The sequence below is a fragment of the Myxine glutinosa genome, chromosome 1 (genome assembly GCF_964187855.1).
Source record: "Myxine glutinosa chromosome 1, kmMyxGlut1.1, whole genome shotgun sequence".
NCBI lineage: Eukaryota > Metazoa > Chordata > Myxini > Myxiniformes > Myxinidae > Myxine > Myxine glutinosa.
Window position 1 is genome coordinate 283,354,218 of NC_136261.1, and position 21,392 is coordinate 283,375,609.

Consider the following 21,392-nt stretch of genomic DNA (forward strand, 5'->3'; position numbering starts at 1 on the left):
AACATCAGTATTGCTCTTCCATTACTTACTGCGAATCATTGCCCAGAAAAAATGTCGACACGATGTCACACACTCGTATGAATGAAAGATTGTGCTGTATCCATCCATCCATTAGGTCATCACGTTACCACCCAGTGGATATATCCGACTGGGTGGTAACGATGATGTTCACACTTGTATTCACATGTAAATAAACCTTGTTAGTAGGAATTGCATCCAAGCTTGTCTCAATCGCTCTTTAATGATGATGTGTGGTTTCAACCTTAAAACTGCATTTCATCCTTCCGGGTGTGTGGATTATAAAACCACGTCACGAACAACCAGGTCCACAAAGAATGCTTGTATGCTATGGAGTGAATAGTGGAATATGGCATAGTTCTGTGGAGAGAGAGAGGAAGAGAGAAAGAGAGAAAGAGAGAAAGAGAGAGAGAGCGAGACACACAAAGCAAAGAAGGAAAGTACTCGGGCATTCGAGCAATTTACTTGCTGCCTGGATTTTCGAACACAGGAGATCGAAGGTTGTGGTTGTATCCAAAGGAAGAGTAGTAGTCTGTTGTGGTAAAGTGAGTTCATGAATTGAATGAGGATGCTGTATACCTGGACATTGTCTGAATGCAAATCTTGAACAATTAAACAATGTAAAATAACATTAGTCTCAGTGCACATCCATAGAGCCTGTTGGCTCGTTTATTATGATTATTTTTTGCATTATTGGAAACAAACGGGAATGAATCCAAAGGAAGAAAAGGGGAGGGAGTCACAGGATGGAAGAGTTTAACAATGGCTTTGAAAAGAACGAGGTTGTTCAACCTTCCTGATTTACAATGTGATGGGTGACAGAGAGGCAGAGATAATGCTTTACGTGATGTGGCAACAGAGCAGGCAAATGAGAAACATGGGTTTAGAAGAGGGGTTCAAGAGATTGGGATGGATTGGGGGCAAGGGGGTCAGGTGGGATACAGATTGGATAGGCCTCGGGTTTCATTGCCTCGACTGAAAAAACTTCGATTCAGGAGATGAAGGCCCATCCTGCTCAGAAAATGACGAAGGCAATTCCTCATCAAAGTACGATGTCGACCAACATCATGCACCCGTGATGTTAATATAAGATTTATTCCGATTATATATAATATATTTTCGCGTATTACACAAATTCTTAAAATTACTAATGTGGCTAAGGACTACCTCTTAGCTGAGAACTACTTTGTACAACGCAACAGTGTCTGCTGCCTCAAGGATGAGGGTTGTCTAGGGGGGGGGGGGGGCTATGGAACGATGTCGGCCGTCCCTCACACAAAGTCACGGCAGAACGCAGATAGCAGAGGCCAGAGCCGGTCTGAAAAGGCCAATTGGACCCAACGGTGGAAAACTCTGCCTCCGCGCAACAGGTTCGTATTGAAAATGTACAAAACCGGGGAAAGTGCTCTGTAATGATTCTTTGTATTTATTACACAAAAAAGTCTCTATCATTCATTAATTGTGATTGGGTAAATAGTATGGTTGCTGCTGCAATTGTTACCTATTATAACGGGAGCTCTGGGTTCGGTTGCTTCTTATTCTGGTGGATATGTGGAATACGGTGAATAATGGCACTATTTCTTTGAAACATTTCGTCTGATGTATCGTAGTAAAAGTGATGTATAAAAACATCCATCCATACCGCAGGGAGAAGTGAAGGTGAGTGTGATCGAGGGCAGTAAACTTTGGAGTAAACTTCTGTTATGTAATCGTTTGTCACCGCTCCCTGTGGAACACAACGTGGCTCTCACTATAACAACACCACACCGGTGCAATTGGCAAGTAGTAGGATATGCATCGGTGTGAAATTCTTTTACCATTTCAGCCTTTTTGTCCTCGTGATAGGGAGGTGTTTAGGATGGGCAACCTTCCGCTGCGTTTCCACCCGCAAGCTGTGCCGAGAGCTTTCTGAAACCTCGTGTGTCGCTTTGAGGTGTTTTCTTGTGGACGGAGCACCTGCCGTGCTCGTTGAGCGTGGGTTAAGGCCTTGAAAGGCCTCTGTGGTCTGCTGGAGGTTTGAAAGCGTATTCATTTTCAAAAACCATCAATTTTAAGTCACAGAGTCACCACAGTGCATTCGTTTTAACACTCTGCACATGTGAAGAGCAATTTATGGATACGCCGTACATCATTTTCAGCACTGGCGTCGTATAAAGTGCCCCGTCCAAGCACGTCTTGCAGGCAATAAGGCAGCACGTTAAAGTGAACATCGATTGTATCTTTGTGGACTCGAGATCTATGTCCATTGAATTTGTTTCACCTCCTTTCCCCCCCCCCCCCCACCCCCCCTCCGTCGACTGGTCATGGCAGAAATTTCAGCATTACCTTGATGACTTCACATTGCAGTGTTACATGTATGCTGTCACATTTTAACAGTCTGTCCATTGATACTGATAAGGTCTTGACAATTCTGCAAAGCTTTGGCCCTCAAACTGGTAACGTGGTCCGCTAACGAGTGACTAGATCAGCACTGGCAACATACCGAACAAAGCCAGCAAGTAACTGGCCTATCTGGCTCTGTCACTTTGTGTGTGCACGAGTAACAATTGATTTTGGCAGTAGTCTGACACGTCGGTGAGTATTCAGGTCAGTATCACTCGTAACTTAACAAACCCGACCACAGGTTTAGCAACGTACCGAGAGTGGATAACACTCCGAGCTTTGACTGAACTGTACCTATGGAAGTGTACATTGTGTTTTTGTGAAAAATATAGATTTTTAGAGACACAAATAAACCTAAAATAAAGTAGGAAAATATACAACTCTGAGGTGCTTAGTTTTACATTTCCAGCAAGTCCTCTTGGGCTGCGATGAGGCAGTTTGCCTTTGCAGAAAGAAATAGGTAAACAAGCGAATGAATGAATTCTCAGATGACGATTGGCATGGCAGGATTATGGGCAGCATGGTACACTCCGCCGCTTGCTTAAAACCCGCCAGCAGAATAGGCAGAGTCGTATTTCCACCCGACGGACTCTGTTCCACCATATTTAATATACATGAGATCCTCTGCTCTGTAATAAGACATGTTATGCTAAATATATATATTTTATCAGATTAGGGATCAGGATGGAGATGACGGTACAAACAGAGTTGCGGGACTGGGGTATGTGAGCTTGAGCGGTATCAAGTTAAATGTGAGCATGAATAACGCAGGAGGACATTGTATGGAGATGAAGAGGAGGAAAGCAGAATGATTGGCGGTGCAGATGAGTTCACTGTTCTTGTGAGGTCAGAGTTTCCCAATGACCATGACGTCCACCACCTCTCCCTTGTGCAGCTCCAGGTACTGTTCAGTTTTGGGTGGCAGCATGAGCAAACCATTTGCGCTCCGCATACTGAGGACTCGACAACTCATTTGGTTACCTGAAAACAACAACAAATGTACGTGAAATTTACAAGGATAAACAGAAAAGTTTAAGACACAGGAAAAGGTGGATGTTCTCATCTTATCTGTTGTATATCTATCACATTTACTTGTTCTATCAACACACTCTCAATACAAGGAACACCCACAAAGACTTCATAGAACACTCTACCCTGCGTTTGAGAAACAAGGGCATGGGTGGTGGATGAGCGGAAATTCGATTGGTCATGATGATGTAAAATGGCGTAATATTGTGTATTACGTAATATTGTTATTACACACTACATTAGCCTGGTGTTGGCTTAGCAGTTAGGGTGCCGGCTTGGGATCCCAGGATCCTGGGTTCGTAATCCCGGTCAATTGCTAAATTAACACCAGGGTGGTTGACTCAGCCTGTCATCCTCCGAGGTCGGCAAATTGAGTACCAGCTTGCTGGGATGAATGATCCCGGTGTGTACCCCGGCTTAGAATAGGTACACCGTATCCCTGCGCATCGTAAGAGGCGACCAAGGGTTGGTGTCAGGAAGGGCATCCGGCCATAAAAACATTGCCTTAAACAGGGAACCATGATTGTCATGGGGCCCGCAAGGCTAACCCCTGCTCTAGCGGGGAAAATGGCCTTAAAACGATCATTCATATTCATTTTATATTGTGTCGAAGTCCTGCTAAATGGAAGGGGTAGTCAGGTTCACTATGTTAACAAATATAATTTCGTTCAAATTTTTGGAGATTAGCAAAACTATACATTTTTGGAATATTCAGAGCATGAGGAATCCAAAAATTAATGTTTACATTTGTGTAGACACCTTTGCGAAAATGACACTCAGGACAGTGATGAAGATAGTCAGGTTCACTATGTTAACAAATATAATTTCGTTCAAAATTTTGGGAGATTAGCAAACCGATACATTTTTGAAATCATTAGAGCATGGAGAATCCGAAAATCAATGTTGGCATTTGCACAGACACCTGCATAGCCGCCATTTTGGATTCTTAAAATGGCCGCCATAAAATACATATTTTGCGCTATCTCGGCTTCTAGTGAACCTAGAGACTTAAATATGCTAATCCTATGCTTTCTGGGTCAAGGAATCCAATAAAGGCCTCAAAATAGTGCTCAGGATTATAGAAAAGCAACAAACAAAGGTAATTGAAAACCATTGTCTTTATATTTGTGATATAACTGTATTACATAATACACTACTCACAATAAGTTAGGGATATTGTGGGAGTGAGTTTATTTTTAACTCAACTGGACGACCGTCCAGTTGAGTTCATCACATACTGAACCCTCTGGCGTCTGTCGTCTGTCGTCCATTAACTTTTCGACGTTAACACTCCAGCGTCCACAAATATCAACCGATTCTGATCAAACTTGACATGCAGCATCCTTACCCCAAGGACCAGGTTGGTATTACATTTCAGCCCGATCCGTTGAAAAATAGCGGACTTAGGCGACCATTTTGTTTTTGGTCATGAAAACGACATTAACACTCTAGCGTCCACAAATATTAACAGATTGTGATCAAACTTAGAATGTTTAACCCTTACCACACAAGGTAGGTTGTTATTGCATTCCAACCCGATCCGTCACAAAATGGCCGCCATAGGCCGCCATATTGTTTTCAGCTCCGAAACGACGTTAAGACTTTAACGTCCACAAATATTGATGGATTTTGATCAAACTTGGTGTGTGAGACTCTTACCACACAAGGATACAAGGACCTTAAAATTATTACACAAGGTTGTTGGCTTTTCATTTAAGTCAAATCTAGTACAGACAACTGACCTACTTTAAAGTTGTCCAGTCAGTTCAGTTGAGTTCTGCTTCCCTGGAAGCTCTAGTTTTTATCGGGGTTAGGGTTAGGGTATTGAAATCAAGAATGCTGTGTTTTTTCATACTCATTAATAACCATAGAATTAGGACCAACAACTTTTTTCAACATAATTAATACACAAAATCAACCACACCGAAGAACCTGCCAATATCCCTAACTTATTGTGAGTACGGTAGTGTACATGATATTGCAAGTCCTTTGAAGTTATAGGTATGGGTTTATAAAGCAAGAAAGCAGCCTTGTTAGTATCAGATTGAACTATAAGTCCTATACACAAGATCTACGAGGTTGATACCGTTCAGGAATATGCTTTTACAGATCTTCATCACTGTCCTGAGTGTCATTTTCATGCAGGTGTCTATGCAAATGCCAACATTAATTTTTGGATTCCTCATGCTCTGTATATTCCAAAAAATGTATAGTTTTGCTCATCTCGAAAAAATTTGAACGAAAAAACATAGTGAACCTGACTAGGGGTTGAAAGTGCTAACTATGTGATGTATGTTCTACACTATTCAAGTATATAATTCGATTTAAATAAAATAATGATTTAAAAGATTGTAGAATTTTTTTTCCCGGAAGTTTCCCACCATTCATGCAACGTCTTTTACACCACCTTATTTAAAACGTTACATTAGTTCTTCGTGTTTTTTTGTATCGTTTATGTATGACGACCTTAAAAACAGTAAGTTTCCTAATTGGAATGATTTTCAATTTTGTTTGACTTTGACTGCTTGACAGGCAAACAGAGTGAAATAAAAATCGCACCCATGTCCGAAGGAAGCGGTTCAGTTTGGCCTTTAAAATATGAAATAGGCAAAGCCTAGAAATGAATGAAACCCATTGGAATTACCCTTTAGAAGAATCCTTTAGTATTACCCTTTATAACCCACTAGAATTACCCTTTAGAACCCTTTAGAATTACCCTTTACAACCCAGTAAAATTACATTTAAGAATTACCCTTTATAATCACCCTCTATAATTACTCTTTAGAACCCTTTAAAATTAAACACGGTGGGTTAGAAAGGTTCTTCTTCTTTTTTGACAGACGGATGGAAGGAAGGACATAGCCGTTTGTAGACAGACAGACAGACAGACAGAGTGAACCAATTGCTGAACCACACTTTTCGCTTTGTGTACGTGGGGTAATAATGCAAACATTACGTTTGGATACTACTATAATTACAATTAATTTGATCAGACAATTCAAGGTAAATATTCTTAATGTTCAATGAGAAAGTTGTTTATATATTACATGTCAGACAAGGATATACATACTCTCAACAAACTGTAAAGATTAAAGCTTATTCTAAATTGTACTTAGTAACAGAATCAGGACCAGAACAATCTTTATTATGTCAAAAAATAATGTATGGCTTTGTTTTGCAGTTCTGAATATCGGGTTGTGTGGAGTATGTGGCTATTTGATGATTAAAGATGGTTGGAGAGTAATCTTGTTCATTCGTGTTGTTGCATCCTGAATAGGATCATCAAGTTTCTTCAATGTAATGAATCACATAATTAGTTATCCCAAAGTAGTAGTTTCCAACCCTATTTGGGATAATAACTGAGTGAGAAAATCAAGGTGTCCTTAAGTTGTGATTTATAGAACCCATCTGCCATGTTGCATCGCAACCACATCAAACAGACATTATACAGAGATTATATCACAAACATGGGATAACGTTCAACTGAGCTGTTTGTACTTTGGAGTACTGCTTTCCCCTCTGTGATGCCTCCCTGCCTCACATATTACTCAGCTTGACGCCGTGGAAACCAAGGCTTTTGAAGATCATTGGAATCCCTCGCAATGAAGCTGAGTCTATGGGCCTATTACTTTGTTATCGCCGACAGGTCGCTGGTCTCTCTGTCTTCTTACGCCTCAATTCTGGTCTTGGAGCCTCTGCCCTCTCCGTGCTTTGTCCCCCCCCCCCCAAGTATCTGCTGGACGCGTGTGGTCAACCAGCAACCCTCTCTTGGTGAAACAACTTAAATCTAGAACAACTGCTCACCTCCACTCATTTATTCCTGTTTTTTCCCACATGTGAAACCATCTTCCACATTCTATTCGATTCAAATCTTCCCTCTGGGTCTTCAAGACAGCTTTTCACCACCATCTCAGGTCATCCCCCATCCAAAGCGATGATCTTTTCTGCACCCATTAAACCACCCCCACCCCGTCTCAAAAATTTGCTTTTGTATCCATATTGTCCACCCCTTGTGTTCTTCCCTACCCCTATCATTAGCTGCATCCCTTGTTTGACCAGCTCTATCTACCTTCTCCCTCCACCCTGCTATTAGTGTTTCCCCTTTTTCCTGCTGTTCCCTTGTTGTGTTGTGTCCTGATCTGCTCTGTGTCCTAACTCTTCGTCGACTTGGTATAAACAAGACCGAAAGTCCAACAGCGGCGTAGCCGGGCTTGTTTGATACTTTAGTTGAGGAGGATTGCTTGACCTGGGTGGAGATACCAGTTAGCAAATAATGTAAATAATAAATTATTTTGAACCCAGTGAGTTGGTGCTCATTTTGCCGACCTCGGAAGGATAACAGGCTCAGTCAACCCCACCTGGATGTTAATTCAACAGCTGACCGGGATTTGAACTCAGGACCCTAGGATCTCAAGCCCCCCAGCCTAACCGTTAAGCCAACACCAGGCATTTATAAGTTTCAATGTTTTAAAACTCAAAAGTTTTAATTACATTTGATCTGGGGGGAATGCCCCCCCCCCGTCATATATTATCACCCTGTTGTCATAATTTAAGTTCCCTCAATCATCAAATGTGATAATTTGCCCCAACCAGGTATATGATGTAATATATGAACGTTCCCTAAAGGGTGTTGAAAGAAACATAACTGGCAAAGCCAAATGGCATTACATTCTACCTTTCAGAAGCGTAATTGTCGGTGATAAAACTCACTCAATATGTAGGATAAATATGTGAAGAACATCCAAACATACGGAGAGACAAACGCTGTAAACACAGGAACCAAACATCTACGCCGTAAAAAATCGTTTGTTTAATCACGAATTTGCCAGTTCTGAAAGCCTCTTTGCGAGTTTGAAGATGAGGAAGAAGCGCCAATGTATGGTTTATTCACACAGCAGTTTCAACTGAAACATTTACTATTCTACGACAGTAGAATCCCTTTAGAAGGACACGGAACGAGCATACAAAATTTATATATACAACACACACAACATGCATTTTAAGGCCATGTTCCCTGCTAGAGCGGGGGTTAGCCTTGCGGTCCCCATGACAATCTTCTCCATTTTGCCCTATTTTCTGCATCTCTCCTTGTTAACCCCCTTGCCCGCATTTCTTCTTCCACCATCTTTAGCCAAGTCTTTCTCGGTCTTCCCCGTCCTCTACTTCCTTCTACATTAACTTCCATCACTCTTCTCAACCAGTCACTTTCATCCTTCCTCAATACATGACCAAACCATCTCAACCTGTTCCTCTTCACAGCATCAATCACAGGCAATATTCCCATCATCTTTCGCAATTCATCATTTGTCTTCCTCTCTCTCAACGGTACTCCGCACATCCATCGAACCATTCGCATTTCCACCCTTTCCAGCCTTCGTTTCTGCTCTACGTTCATTACCCATGTCTCGCTCCCATAAATCATAACACTTCTCACACATGCCTTCAGACACCTTTCCCTTCAGCTTCAGCGACACTCTCCTCCTCATCAGCACGCCACTCAGTTCCCGAAACTTCTTCCATGCACATCTCACTCGAGCAACCGTTGCCGAGTCTGATCCACCTTCTCCATTCAGCATGTCTCCGAGGTAGCAAAATGTTTTCACACCTTCCAGCTTCACGCCGTCTCCAAGATCCAACTCAACATTTCCTCCATCTGCAGCTCCCTCTGTGCACACCTTACATTTGAATGTAGCTGCCACACTGGTTAATGACCCTCTCAGACCACTACATTTTTGATGAACCCACTCAGCACACATTGTACATTGAATGGAGTTCACTCCGACACCCTTCCTGCACACAGCACACGGCCACTTCCCAGTTCTTTCCACCTCACCACATGCTTTACCACTTGCCATCACCTTTGTCTTTCCGATATTCACATTCAGACCTTTTGTCTCCATACATTCCTTCCACTTGTTCATCTTTTCCTTCAGTCCATCCATACTTTCCGCAATCAACACCAGATCATCTGCATACAACAACTCCCACGGTAAACCCTCCTTTACGGTCTGAGCCAGCACCTCCATCACAGCTACAAATAGTAGTGGACTTAGTACCGACCCCTGATGCACTCCCACCTTCACCTCAAACTCACCACTGTTCCCGTCCTTCGTCCTTACAGCTGTGCGTGCTCTTTTGTACATTGCCATCACTACTCTGATCAACCATTCCTCCACTCCTAACTTCCTCAATGCCCATGTCAATACTTTGCGTGGAACCCTATCGAATGCTTTCTCCAGATCAACAAACCCAAAAAACAACTTCTTCCTCTTATCCATGTACTTCTCCTGCAACTGCCTCACAATGAAAAGCGCATCTGTCGTTCCTCTTCCTGGCATAAATCCAAACTGCATTTCGTCGATCTTCACTTTCTTCCTCATCCTCCTCTCCAACACCCTTTCCAATACCTTCATTCCATGCTCCAATAACTTTATCGCTCGGTACGAGCCACACTCCAGAGGGTCACCTTTCCCCTTGTATAGAGGGACGAGGGTACTCAGTTCCCAATCCACTGGAATGCGGCCTTCTTTCACCACCAGATTACAGATCTCTGTCATTCTCTTCACACCCCAACTTCCTGCTGCCTTCAACATATCTCCCACAACTCCCGTCGGCCCTCCCGCTTTTCCACTCTTCATTGCTTTTATCGCTTCCTCAACTTCCTTTTCAGTTATCTTCTCTGCCGGTCCTAAAACTGGGTTACTCTCTATGTTGCCATCCCATTCATTCTCTGTATTCAACAGCATTTCCATATATCTTTTCCATCTTCCTTTAATTCCATCTGGGTCGACAACGATTTGTTCCACTTCATCCTTCAAGCAACTCACCCCCATCACATCACACCTCTCTTTCGCTATCTGCTTTGCAATCCTGAATACTGCTTTCTGACCCTCTTCCGAATCCAAGCGTTCTCCGAACATTTTCCTACATGCCTCCTGCGCCTTTGCTACCTCTTTCTTTGCAGCCTTCCTGCAAAATTTATATATACAGTAGCGATATTTTGCGAAGCAATAGAACAATATATAAAACGATGTAGCGGTTACCGCTGGATGCACACAATCGCCTTGCACCGGCCAGAACACGGCCAGACGCGCCTCTCCCGGGCATGCCAGGACTCACTGTTCCCGGGCACGCCCGAACCTCCCGGGCACGCCCGGTCTCGTCTTTCCCGGGCATGCCCGCTCTCGCCTTTCCAGGGCTCGCCCAGAGCGTCCGGGCATGCCCGCTATCGCCTTTTCAGGGCTCGCCCAGAGCGTCCGGGCATGCCCGCTATCGCCTTTCCAGGGCTCGCCCAGAGCGTCCGGGCATGCCCGCTATCGCCTTTCCAGGGCTCGTCCAGAGCGCCCGGGCACGCCCAGCCTCGACTTGCCAGGCCACAGCCAAACACGCCCGGGCAGGTCCAGACTCGCCTTTCCAAGGCTCGCCCTTGACACCCGGGCATGCCCGGTATAGCTTTTGCCGGGCAAACTTCCCGACATAAATGTGTATATATATTGCTGCCCGATAAATGGGCTTGTCAGAATACCTGAGCTGTTTTGTTTCAATAAAGCAACTCGGACGAATTCCGTCTTTGGTCGCGTCAATTCTTTCGACTCGCGTTGGAGCGCAGTTCCTTCACTGGTGACCTACCGACATGGATACGGCAGTGACGCTTAAACTGCCTACCTTCTGGGAGGCTCACGCGGCTGTTTGGTTCGCTCAGGCGGACTCTCAGTTCGCCCTGCGAGGCATCACCGCGGACGACACCCGCTTCCACCATGTTGTGGCGGCGCTCGGTTCCGCCACCGCGGCCCGCGCCTTGAGCCTCCTCGAGCACCCGCCGGCTGCTGACAAATACGACGCGCTGAAGACACTCCTCCTCGACGCTTTCGCCCTCTCACCGGCAGCACGCGCACGGCGCCTGCTCGCTCTGCCCGAGCTCGGCGACACGCGCCCGTCCGAGCGCATGGACTATATGCTCTCGTTGCTCGGTGAGCACTCTCCGGATTTTCTGTACCGCGAGCTGTTCCTTCGCCAGCTGCCTCACCCGGTACGCCTCGCCCTGGCTGGCACGTTGATCACGGATTCCCGCGCCCTCGCCAGGGAAGCTGATAAGATCTCCTCGGCGGGCCAGCACATCGGCGTGGTTACCTGGAGCCCGCCGCCGTCCGAGGCGACGCCCACGACACCCGAGCGCCCTGCGCGGTTGGAGGCCGAACTGCCGGTGCAACTGGCGGCCGCCACGCCGCACCGCCCGCTTCCGACACGACGGCCGGGGCCTCCACCTGACCGGGCGTGGTGTTATTACCACGCCAGGTTCGGACACAAGGCTCGGACGTGCCGGCCCCCGTGCACTTTCGGCAGGTCGGGAAACGGCCGGGCCGGCGTTCATTCCCAGCCATGAGCGCCGGCCACTCGGGCAACTTGCTGTTTATTCGGGACAAAGCGTCTGGGCGGCGTTTCCTGTGTGACACCGGCGCCCAACTGAGCGTCATACCCGCCTCCGAGCAGGACAGGCGGGACGCCGTTTGCGGCCCCTCTTTGGTCGCTGCTAATGGCTCGGCCATACGCACTTTCGGCCCACGCGTCGTCACCCTCTGCTTCGGCAGCCAGCGTTTTCAATGGACTTTTGTGACCGCCTGCGTCCCCATGGCTTTGCTGGGCGCCGACTTCCTCTGCGCGCACGGGCTGCTGGTCGACGTCAAACGTCGTCGCCTTGTCAACGCCGAGACCTTCAGCTCCCTGGCGTGCACGATGAGCAGCTCCGCGCCGACCGAACTGGCGTGCGCCCTCCCGGCAGCGAACGAGTTCGCTCGCCTGCTCGCGGAATTCCCGGCCCTCACCCGGCCGACGTTTTCGGCCGTCGCGGTGCGGCACGGGATCGAGCACCACAAACCCACTACGGGTCCGCCGGTCTACGCCAGGGCCCGCCGCCTCGACTCGGCCAAGCTCGCCGTGGCGAAGGCCGAGTTCGACGCGTTGGAGCACCTCGGCATCGTGCGGCGCTCCGATAGCACGTGGGCCTCGCCACTGCACATCGTGCCAAAGCCGGGGGGTGGATGGCGCCCGTGTGGCGACTACCGCCGTCTCAACGACGCTACCACCCCCGACAGGTACCCGATCCCGCATTTTCAGGACTTTTCCGCCCGTTTGGCGGGACGGGTCATCTTTTCGAAAATTGACCTGATACGGGGCTACCACCAGGTACCTGTCCGGGCGGCCGACGTCCCGAAGACGGCCGTCATCACGCCGTTCGGCCTGTTCGAATTTTTGCGGATGCCGTTTGGCCTCAAGAACGCGGCCCAGGCGTTCCAGCGCTTGATGGACGGCGTGCTGCGCGACCTGCCGTTTCTTTTCGTCTATCTGGACGATATCCTCGTCGCCAGCACGTCCCGCGCCGAGCACCTCCTCCACCTCCGAACACTGTTCGGTCGCCTCAGCGTGCATGGCTTAATTGTCAACCCGGTCAAATGCCACTTCGGCGCGACGACCGTTGACTTTTTGGGCCACCGCATCACCAAGACCGGGGCCGTGCCGCTGCCGACTAAGGTCGAGGCCATCACCACGTTCCCGCATCCCCGTTCCATCAAGGCCCTCCAAGAGTTCCTCGGCATGGTGAATTTTTATCACCGATTCGAGCCCCGCGCTGCTCAGCTCATGCGGCCCCTTTACGAGGCCCTCCGGGGCAAGCCGGCCAAGCATGACATTGTTTGGTCCGCGGCCATGGACGCGGCCTTCGCCAGCGCCAAACGGGCCCTCGCCGACGCAACGCTGCTGGCTCACCCGGTGCTCAACGCGCCCATCGCCCTCACTACGGACGCCTCCAACTACGCGGTGGGCGCCGTCCATGAGCAATGGGTGGACGGGGTTTGGCAGCCACTCGCTTTTTTCAGCCGGCAACTCCGGCCGAACGAGTTAAACTACAGCACGTTCGACCGCGAGCTGCTCGGGCTATTCCTGGCCGTTCGCCATTTCCGACACCTCCTGGAGGGCCGCCCGTTCACGGCTTTCGTCGACCACAAGCCGTTGGTCTACGCAATGGCTAAGGTCACGGAGCCGTGGTCGGCCCGCCAGCAGCGCCACCTCTCCGCCGTGTCGGAGTTCACCACGGACATCCGGCACGTCGCCGGCAAAGACAACGCCGTGGCCGACTGTCTTTCTCGGGCCAGCGCGAACGCGGTCCACCTCGGCGTGGACTTCGCGCTAATGGCGGCCGACCAGACCACCGACGCCTCGGTGCAGGCACTCCGTGTGGCGGACACGCGCCTCCGCCTGGCCGACATTCCCTTCGCGGGCACCGTCCTGCTCTGCGACGTCTCTCAGGGCAGCCTCGCCCCATCGTGCCCGTTTCCTGGCAGCGCCGCATCTTCGCCTCCATCCACGGCCTTTCTCACCCGGGCCGGAAAGCTTCTCAGAAGCTGGTGTCGGCGCGTTTCGTCTGGCACGGCCTTCGACGAAACATCCGCGACTGGGCCAACGCCTGCACGGCCTGCCAGCGGGTCAAGGTCCACTGCCACACCCAGGCCCCGCTGGCACCTTTCGCCGTGCCTGAACGGCGTTTCGACCACGTCCACGTGGACCTGGTGGGTCCCCTGCCCCCCTCGCGGGGGTTCACCCACCTGCTCACCATGGTGGACAGGACCACCAGGTGGCCGGAGGCCGTGCCCCTCGCCTCCACCACCACCGCCGACGTGGCGCAGGCGTTCATCGCCACCTGGGTCGCGCGCTTCGGCGCACCAGCGGACATCTCGTCCGACCGCGGCCCACAGTTCACGTCTGAGCTTTGGGGCGCGGTCGCCCGTTCGTTGGGGGTCACGCTGCACCGCACCACGGCCTACCACCCCCAAGCCAACGGGTTGTGCGAGCGGTTTCACCGCTCCATGAAGGCCGCACTCATGGCCGGCCTTCAGGACGACGGTTGGGCCGACCGGCTGCCGTGGGTCCTTTTGGGCCTTCGCACGGCCCCCAAGGAAGACCTCCAGGCGTCCGCCGCCGAGCTCGTCTACGGCCAGCCGCTCCGCGTCCCGGGCGAATTCGTGCCCGACGCTACCAGTCCCTGGTCCGCCGCTCGCCAGCGCTCGGACCTCCAGGAGGCCGCCCGACGATTTGCCCCCGTGCCGACGTCCCGCCACGGTGGCCTCCAGTCCTACGTCCCCCCGGCGCTTCGCACAGCGGAGTACGTCTTTGTGCGTCATGACGCGCACCGGGGGCCACTCCGGCCGCCGTACGACGGGCCCTTCCGGGTCCTGCGACGGGGCGACAAGTCTTTCATCGTCGACTTCGGCGGCCGGCCGGACCGGATTTCTGTGGACCGCCTCAAACCGGCGCACATGGACGTCGACCGACCACCACGGTTGGCCCTTCCTCCGCGGCGAGGCCGCCCCCCGTCCACAGTTCCCCCCGCTCGACCACCCACCACCACGTCGGACCCCTCCCCACGACCCTCCAGGGGTCGCTTCGGCCGGGTCATCCGGACCCCCCTTAAATTGACCCTGCCGGTGCAGGTCGATTCTGGAGGGGCGTGTGTAGCGGTTACCGCTGGATGCACACAATCGCCTTGCACCGGCCAGAACACGGCCAGACGCGCCTCTCCCGGGCATGCCCGAACCTCCCGGGCACGCCCGGTCTCGTCTTTCCCGGGCACGCCCGGTCTCGTCTTTCCCGGGCATGCCCGCTCTCGCCTTTCCAGGGCTCGCCCAGAGCGTCCGGGCATGCCCGCTATCGCCTTTCCAGGGCTCGTCCAGAGCGCTCGGGCACGCCCAGCCTCGACTTGCCAGGCCGCAGCCAAACACGCCCGGGCAGGTCCAGACTCGCCTTTCCAAGGCTCGCCCTTGACACCCGGGCATGCCCGGTATAGCTTTTGCCGGGCAAACATCCCGACATAAATGTGTATATATATTGCTGCCCGATAAACGGGCTTGTCAGAATACCTGAGCTGTTTTGTTTCAATAAAGCAACTCGGACGAATTCCGTCTTTGGTCGCGTCAATTCTTTCGACTCGCGTTGGAGCGCAGTTCCTTCAACGACATACAAACAGTCCACAAACAACAACTACCATGGCCACGATAACAATCTCTGGTTGCTGTACATGTTATAAAATATCCTTATTTTCACGTGTTTTACTTCATGTGTTCCATGTGTTTGTTTGTGTTTTACACTGAATGAAAAACGTAGAGGTAGAGCACGCAGATTGTGATACATGACAGTTTCAACGATATGTCCGGCCTGAACGGCATAGGAATCAAAATGGCGGTATGTGACGTCAGCCGTCGTATGGCCGTAATGACATCACATCACCCCTGTCATGTGACCAGATCCTCAGCTCTGATTGGTGTACATTTGAGGGGACATACATACGTAGTACATATAGACAGACAAACTGTTCTAGACGGCTTTGCCTTATGGGCTACGCTGTAAAAACCCCATTAATCGCACTGATACTGATAGTAAGGGTGAATGGAATGATTGGACAGCTCTCATGGTCGTGGAAAAACATCACCAAGCACCTGTTGTTGTAAAAAAGGCTGAATGTTTCCATGTGCATTCCCTTTTACACAACCACAAATCTTGCAAATGTTTCTTTAAATATTGGGACATTATAATGGTGGTGTGCGTAGGACTAGCAGGAAAGCTCATAGGTAGCTCCTTTGAGTCGTCTACTCTGGCTGTCGTCCTGGTGTTCACTTTGGGTGCGATTCCAAACCCGACTATAAACTGCCGCAGTGGTGCTTCGCAGCCAGGGCATTACATCATTGAGTGTGCCGTCCCTCGGATGAGATGTCTCCCAGCAAAGATTCTATCTGCCAGCAAGGTACCAGGATGAGAGCTTGTATTCAAGCTGGGAAGAAAACCCAGATGCAGCTCAAAACTCAGATCACCACCTATGAGCTACTCTGTCAGTCTAGCAGGAGTGGTGGTGACCATTGATCAAGAAATACAAGTATCAAACACTAGAGGGAGGGTAGAGGGGTCCACGTACTCCACTCCCACTGTTCTCAAAACAATTAACACAACTAACACTGCACCCTTCCAAACACCTACACCTCCACAAGTTATCATGGTAACAAAAACAAAATACTAGAATGGTACTCGGGAGAGTGCATACCTCCGTCAGGCTGAATAGTTTAAGTTTTGTATCCCACTGATAGCCCGGCTGGATAGGATAGGCCGGTTTATTCGAATCACTTGAAAAATTCTCGGATCCGGATATTCACCGAAATCGAATCAATTCGTCCTTGTCACACACCCAACATGTCCACCAAATTACATCCGAACCCGTCCACAACCTTTTGAGATATCATGCACAAATGCAGACGAACAGTCAGACAGACAGGGGTGGACACAAAATCTTCGTCCACCTTTGCTGGTGCATGAAAAGAGAGCCAACTTGCCCCACCTTTTCTGACCAGGGCATCTGGTTGCTGTGCATTACCTGTGCTCTGTGCCCAGGGAAGGGGCTCTTGGTGATGCCAAGTCAAGATGCAGCGATGATACTCGGGACGCGGGTCCAGCTTAACATCACAGGCGAGCTGGGAAAGCCAAACAGGATAAAGGATAAAACTCTTACATAACAAATATAAAATAATAAATAAATAAATACTGGTAATCAGGAATAAGTTATAATAATTTTTTTTTTCTATTGCTACTCGTAAGTCAGCCAAATGTAACTGAAAGGCCATTCCTCTTAACGAGACTCTACTGTGTTTAAACTTTCATGTTCCTTGGTTATGAGGAAGCACACATTTCAAATCGCAACCAACCCGAGCTTTAAGAATCGTCGGCCGTGGGTCGATGATGCCCTGCATTTTGCGAAGAGCAGGGATTACAAAGAGGTTGCTGGTGATAATGCTTGATATTGGATTTCCTGTGAAAAATATCACGATGCAGTCAATCAGTGTCAAAGCTGATTCAGTTCAGGATATGTGATTCCAGTGAAGGCTTATCAAAATGTAATGGGATCTCTATTATGGCTAATCTAAATATATAGGCTCTTAGTGCAGTTTGACACAGAATATGGTCCCAATCAGTACTGATCTTGATTAAAATATGGTCTCAATGGGAGCTTACCAAAACGAAATGAAATCCCAGTGAAAACTGTTCCCACTGAGACTTGGGAAAAATTCCAGTGAATGTGTTGGAGAAAAGTCCAAATGAGCACTAATGTAATAAGATACAAGTGAAAACATTTCAGTAAGTGGAGCTTCAAAATAAATGAGCTGATCTTGAGAAAACCGGAATTAGTTGAGGACCAATTTATAGGAAACTGGAATTTCATGGTTAATGAAGTTAAAATATATGGTTAGTGGATTCACAATGCTTTCTTTCCTGACATTACTGTACCTTTACACCAATGATGATAACACAAAATTCCCTTCGATCACACTCATTTTTGCTTTCCCAAATGCAGTACTTTTATAAAGTTCTCACCTGGTAAAGAAAAGATTATCTTCCTCATACCATGTGTATCAAGCGTGGCAAATGTCGTGGGCAAACTGGAGCAAAAAAAACAACAAAATTCTGGACGATCAGACATGCCGGTTCGGATGGAATAATAATGAAAATAAATAAAATTCGTAGAAATGTACTTTTAAAAATGGATTTCACATAAAAACAATGCATCATAAAGTGGGAGGAGTGGGAGTGGGAAGGGCCTTAACATAAATGTAGCCTAACATGTCAATAAAAAGTTTAAATCTGTCAGTTGGTGGAAGTCTGACCGATCTGTAGTTATCACAGGTTAAGGTTAGAATTATACTGTGTCTGCCAAAGAGGCAGCAGTATATGTGAATAAACGGTCTCACCCAGGCTTCATAAACACCCGGCCAAAGTGGATTTGAGCATTGAGATCGATGTCAAGCACTTGCTTGAAATAATCCTGCAGGAAACAAACAACAACACATCAAGCCATTAGTGAGTCGGTGTACACGTCAATCAGAAGTTTGTTTGGCGTGACTTGCCTTGTTAAAGATACATAATTCTCGTATATGTGTGTATATATATATTGTTATGTGTATGGGGGTAGGTAATGAAATACCGTAGTTGAGGTAGAATTGCATAGAGTAGTGTGCTCCATATGCCGTGAAGCCACCTCGATGTATTTAAGTTAGGACCGGATGTCCGTGTAAGCGTTATGTGTCTCCATGCGAGGGGTGGAGCTGTGCTAATTAGTTATGGCCGATGGATAAATTCCCAGTGTGTAATTGCCCCTGTGATTTTCCCTTTGTTCTTATAAAGCACGCTCGGCTAGCCATGCGACCGGCCCATGATTAAATTAACATAATCCCCGACGGTACCCAGACACGACTACACCACCCTGCCGAATCTTCTCAATGGGCGCCAAGAATGGCCGCGAGGCCACTTCCCCAAAGGACGATTGGTTGGGACGATTTGACGGTGCTCGGTGATTGGTGAGAGTGTGACATCATCGTCGAACGTTTGAGACAGTCGGAGCAAAAAGCGAAAGCACCGCCATTTTCTCTCTCTCTCTTGGTCCGGGCTCTGGGTACGAGCTCTCGTCCACAAATTCTCTCTCTCTCTCCCTCTCTCTCTCCCTCTGTGTTCCTTGCACGGTAAAAGGCGGTCGCATTCGCATTCACTCTCTCTGTTCCAGGCGTTGGTGAAGACGTACGCATCCCTCTTTCTCTCTTGGTGTTGGCTCGTGACAGCTGCGCTTCGTGTCTTGCGTGCCTGGGAAGTTCGGGACAGTCGGAGATCGGTGGAGCTGAACGAGAAGGACCCGACTTTGCGACATTGCATGTTTTCCCACGCAGGGGCGCGGGACCTGTGACGGCCCCAGACCGTCGTGGAGACCGGAGCTGTGTACCAGCCAATGCACCACACCACATTTATTTTTACTTTCGTTTTCCCTTGTGTTGTAAGTGTATGAGTGGAGGATCCTCATTTAGGAGTTAGATTTCACCGCACATTCCTTTTGTTATCCTGGCATTTATTTTCAATAAACCCATTACTTATTGCATTTCTTTGTCGTGCCTGTCTTGTGCGTTTATTTGTCTGTGGGGATCGGATGACCCCCACCCCCCCCCCCATGTCCCGTCCATCCGTGCAAATAAGACCAGGGAACTCTGTTTCCCTCGTGTGCTAAAGAGATAACACTGCCATAGTTTTGGGTGAACGTCTCAGAGTTAAAGCTCATTTTGGTCATCTGTCACCTTGAGGTCTTCACTACAGGGTAGACGTGACAATATATATGTATGCATGTGTGTGTGTGTGTATATATGTATATCACGTGGAGGTAGGAGACTCCAAATTCTCTTTAGAATTTAAGTAGACCTCAGAGACAGTACCGTACAAGAAGTATGGATCCTTGCAAACGCTTAATTGAAATGTGATATGTGCTGTTAAATGATGTAAAAATGGGATGTACTGTACATTTAAGATGCTGTTCAAAATAAGTTAATGCCCACATATTTTGAGCTAAAATTACTAAAAACATTTAAACAAAATACTCATGGTGTCGACTCATAATCGAAATCTTTTCTTCTCATATCTGGTACATTTAATTATGAGCAGATTAATGGTCACAAAACTGCAAATGGAACGATGTGAACATTTTTACTACGAGATGTGATGCGAACGTGAAGACTAATAAATGTGATTGAGCAAATGTGTGAAGACTTTTGTTTCAGTTTCATGTAATGTACATCAGCACCCGTCTCTAGATTATTACAATTACAAAAGGCATGTTCAGATAGACACCTCCCTGCAGTAGAGTGTGGGTAGGCTTTGGTGTGACTGTATGCTGTTCATTCACAACATTAAGTTGGTCAATGTCTAGAGGTGTTACATACAGTGACTAATACATACAATACAGTGACATACAGTAATACTGTTACATTCAGTGACTAATACAATACACACAGTATACATACAATATAGTGGCATACAGTAATAATGTTACATACAGTGACTGAACAACTGCTGGACCATCTTTCACTCACAAATTCTGTGCGAGATGAGCCATAATATGAAGATATGGTGATCTGGTACAGTGGCCTGAAAAAGTATTCACCCCGTCCAAGGTTTTCAAATTTTATGCCTCCTGAGCTTATTTCATGATGCTTTCAAATCAGCCAATATAGTCGGACCCCGACATTCGTGGGGGATACATTAGTGGGGGATACATTCCTGGAAAATGCCACGAATGTTGAATCCGTGAATGTGGGGGCATTGTTTCAATGGAAAAAGGGGGGATAGGTTCCTGGTTGTTCGTGATTCATGAAGGCAAATCAAAAATCTTGTGAAAAACCACGAATACGTCTGCAAAAACCACGAATACGCAGAGCACAGGGCCGCAAATGTCGAAGCAAACTGCAAATATGCCCGTGAAAAACTGCAAATGTCGAATGGCATGGTGGGGGGGGGGGGGGGGGGGGGTGGTTTACGTGCACATACAGCTGTTTTATGCTTAATGCGTGGTGCATGTGGAAGGTGCTTTTAGAAGTGTTATGTGCGCAGCAGGTGGGAAATGGTTTATGCGTGGCTGGAAGTGGTTTTATGCGTGATGTGTGGAAGATGTTTTTAGAAGTGTTATGAGCGCAGCTGGTGGGAAATGGTTTATGCGTGGCTAGAAGTGGTTTTATGCGTGATGTGTGGAAGATGTTTTTAGAAGTGTTATGTGCGCAGCTGGTGGGAAATGGTTTATGCGTGGCTGGAAGTGGTTTTATGCGTGATGTGTGGAAGATGTTTTTAGAAGTGTTATGTGTGCAGCTGGTGGGAAATGGTTTCTGCGTGGCTGGAAGTGGTTTTATGCGTGGTGTGGAAGGTGCTTTTAGAAGTGTTATGTGCGCAGCTGGTGGGAAATGGTTTATGCGTGGCTGGAAGTGGTTTTATGCGTGATGTGTGGAAGATGTTTTTAGAAGTGTTATGTGTGCAGCTGGTGGGAAATGGTTTATGCGTGGCTGGAAGTGGTTTTATGCGTGATGTGTGGAAGATGTTTTTAGAAGTGTTATGTGTGCAGCTGGTGG

The 21,392-nt window shown here is 48.2% G+C and overlaps 1 protein-coding gene across 5 annotated transcripts in view; it reads right to left on the bottom strand.

The window, feature by feature from the left end:
• Window positions 1–659: 659 nt before the first annotated feature.
• The window catches only part of GPHN (gephyrin), a 327,486-nt gene continuing 306,753 nt past the window's right edge, over window positions 660–21,392 (bottom strand). For all 5 annotated transcript variants that reach the window (XM_078767069.1, XM_078767054.1, XM_078767066.1 and 2 more), the window contains 5 exons: window positions 18,210–18,283; window positions 17,836–17,900; window positions 17,169–17,272; window positions 16,841–16,937; window positions 660–3,381 (listed from right to left, as the gene is read on the bottom strand). In XM_078767069.1, the coding sequence (XP_078623195.1) occupies window positions 3,248–3,381; window positions 16,841–16,937; window positions 17,169–17,272; window positions 17,836–17,900; window positions 18,210–18,283 (474 nt within the window). In that variant the 3' untranslated portion in view covers window positions 660–3,247. The remainder of the gene's footprint in view (window positions 3,382–16,840; window positions 16,938–17,168; window positions 17,273–17,835; window positions 17,901–18,209; window positions 18,284–21,392) is intronic.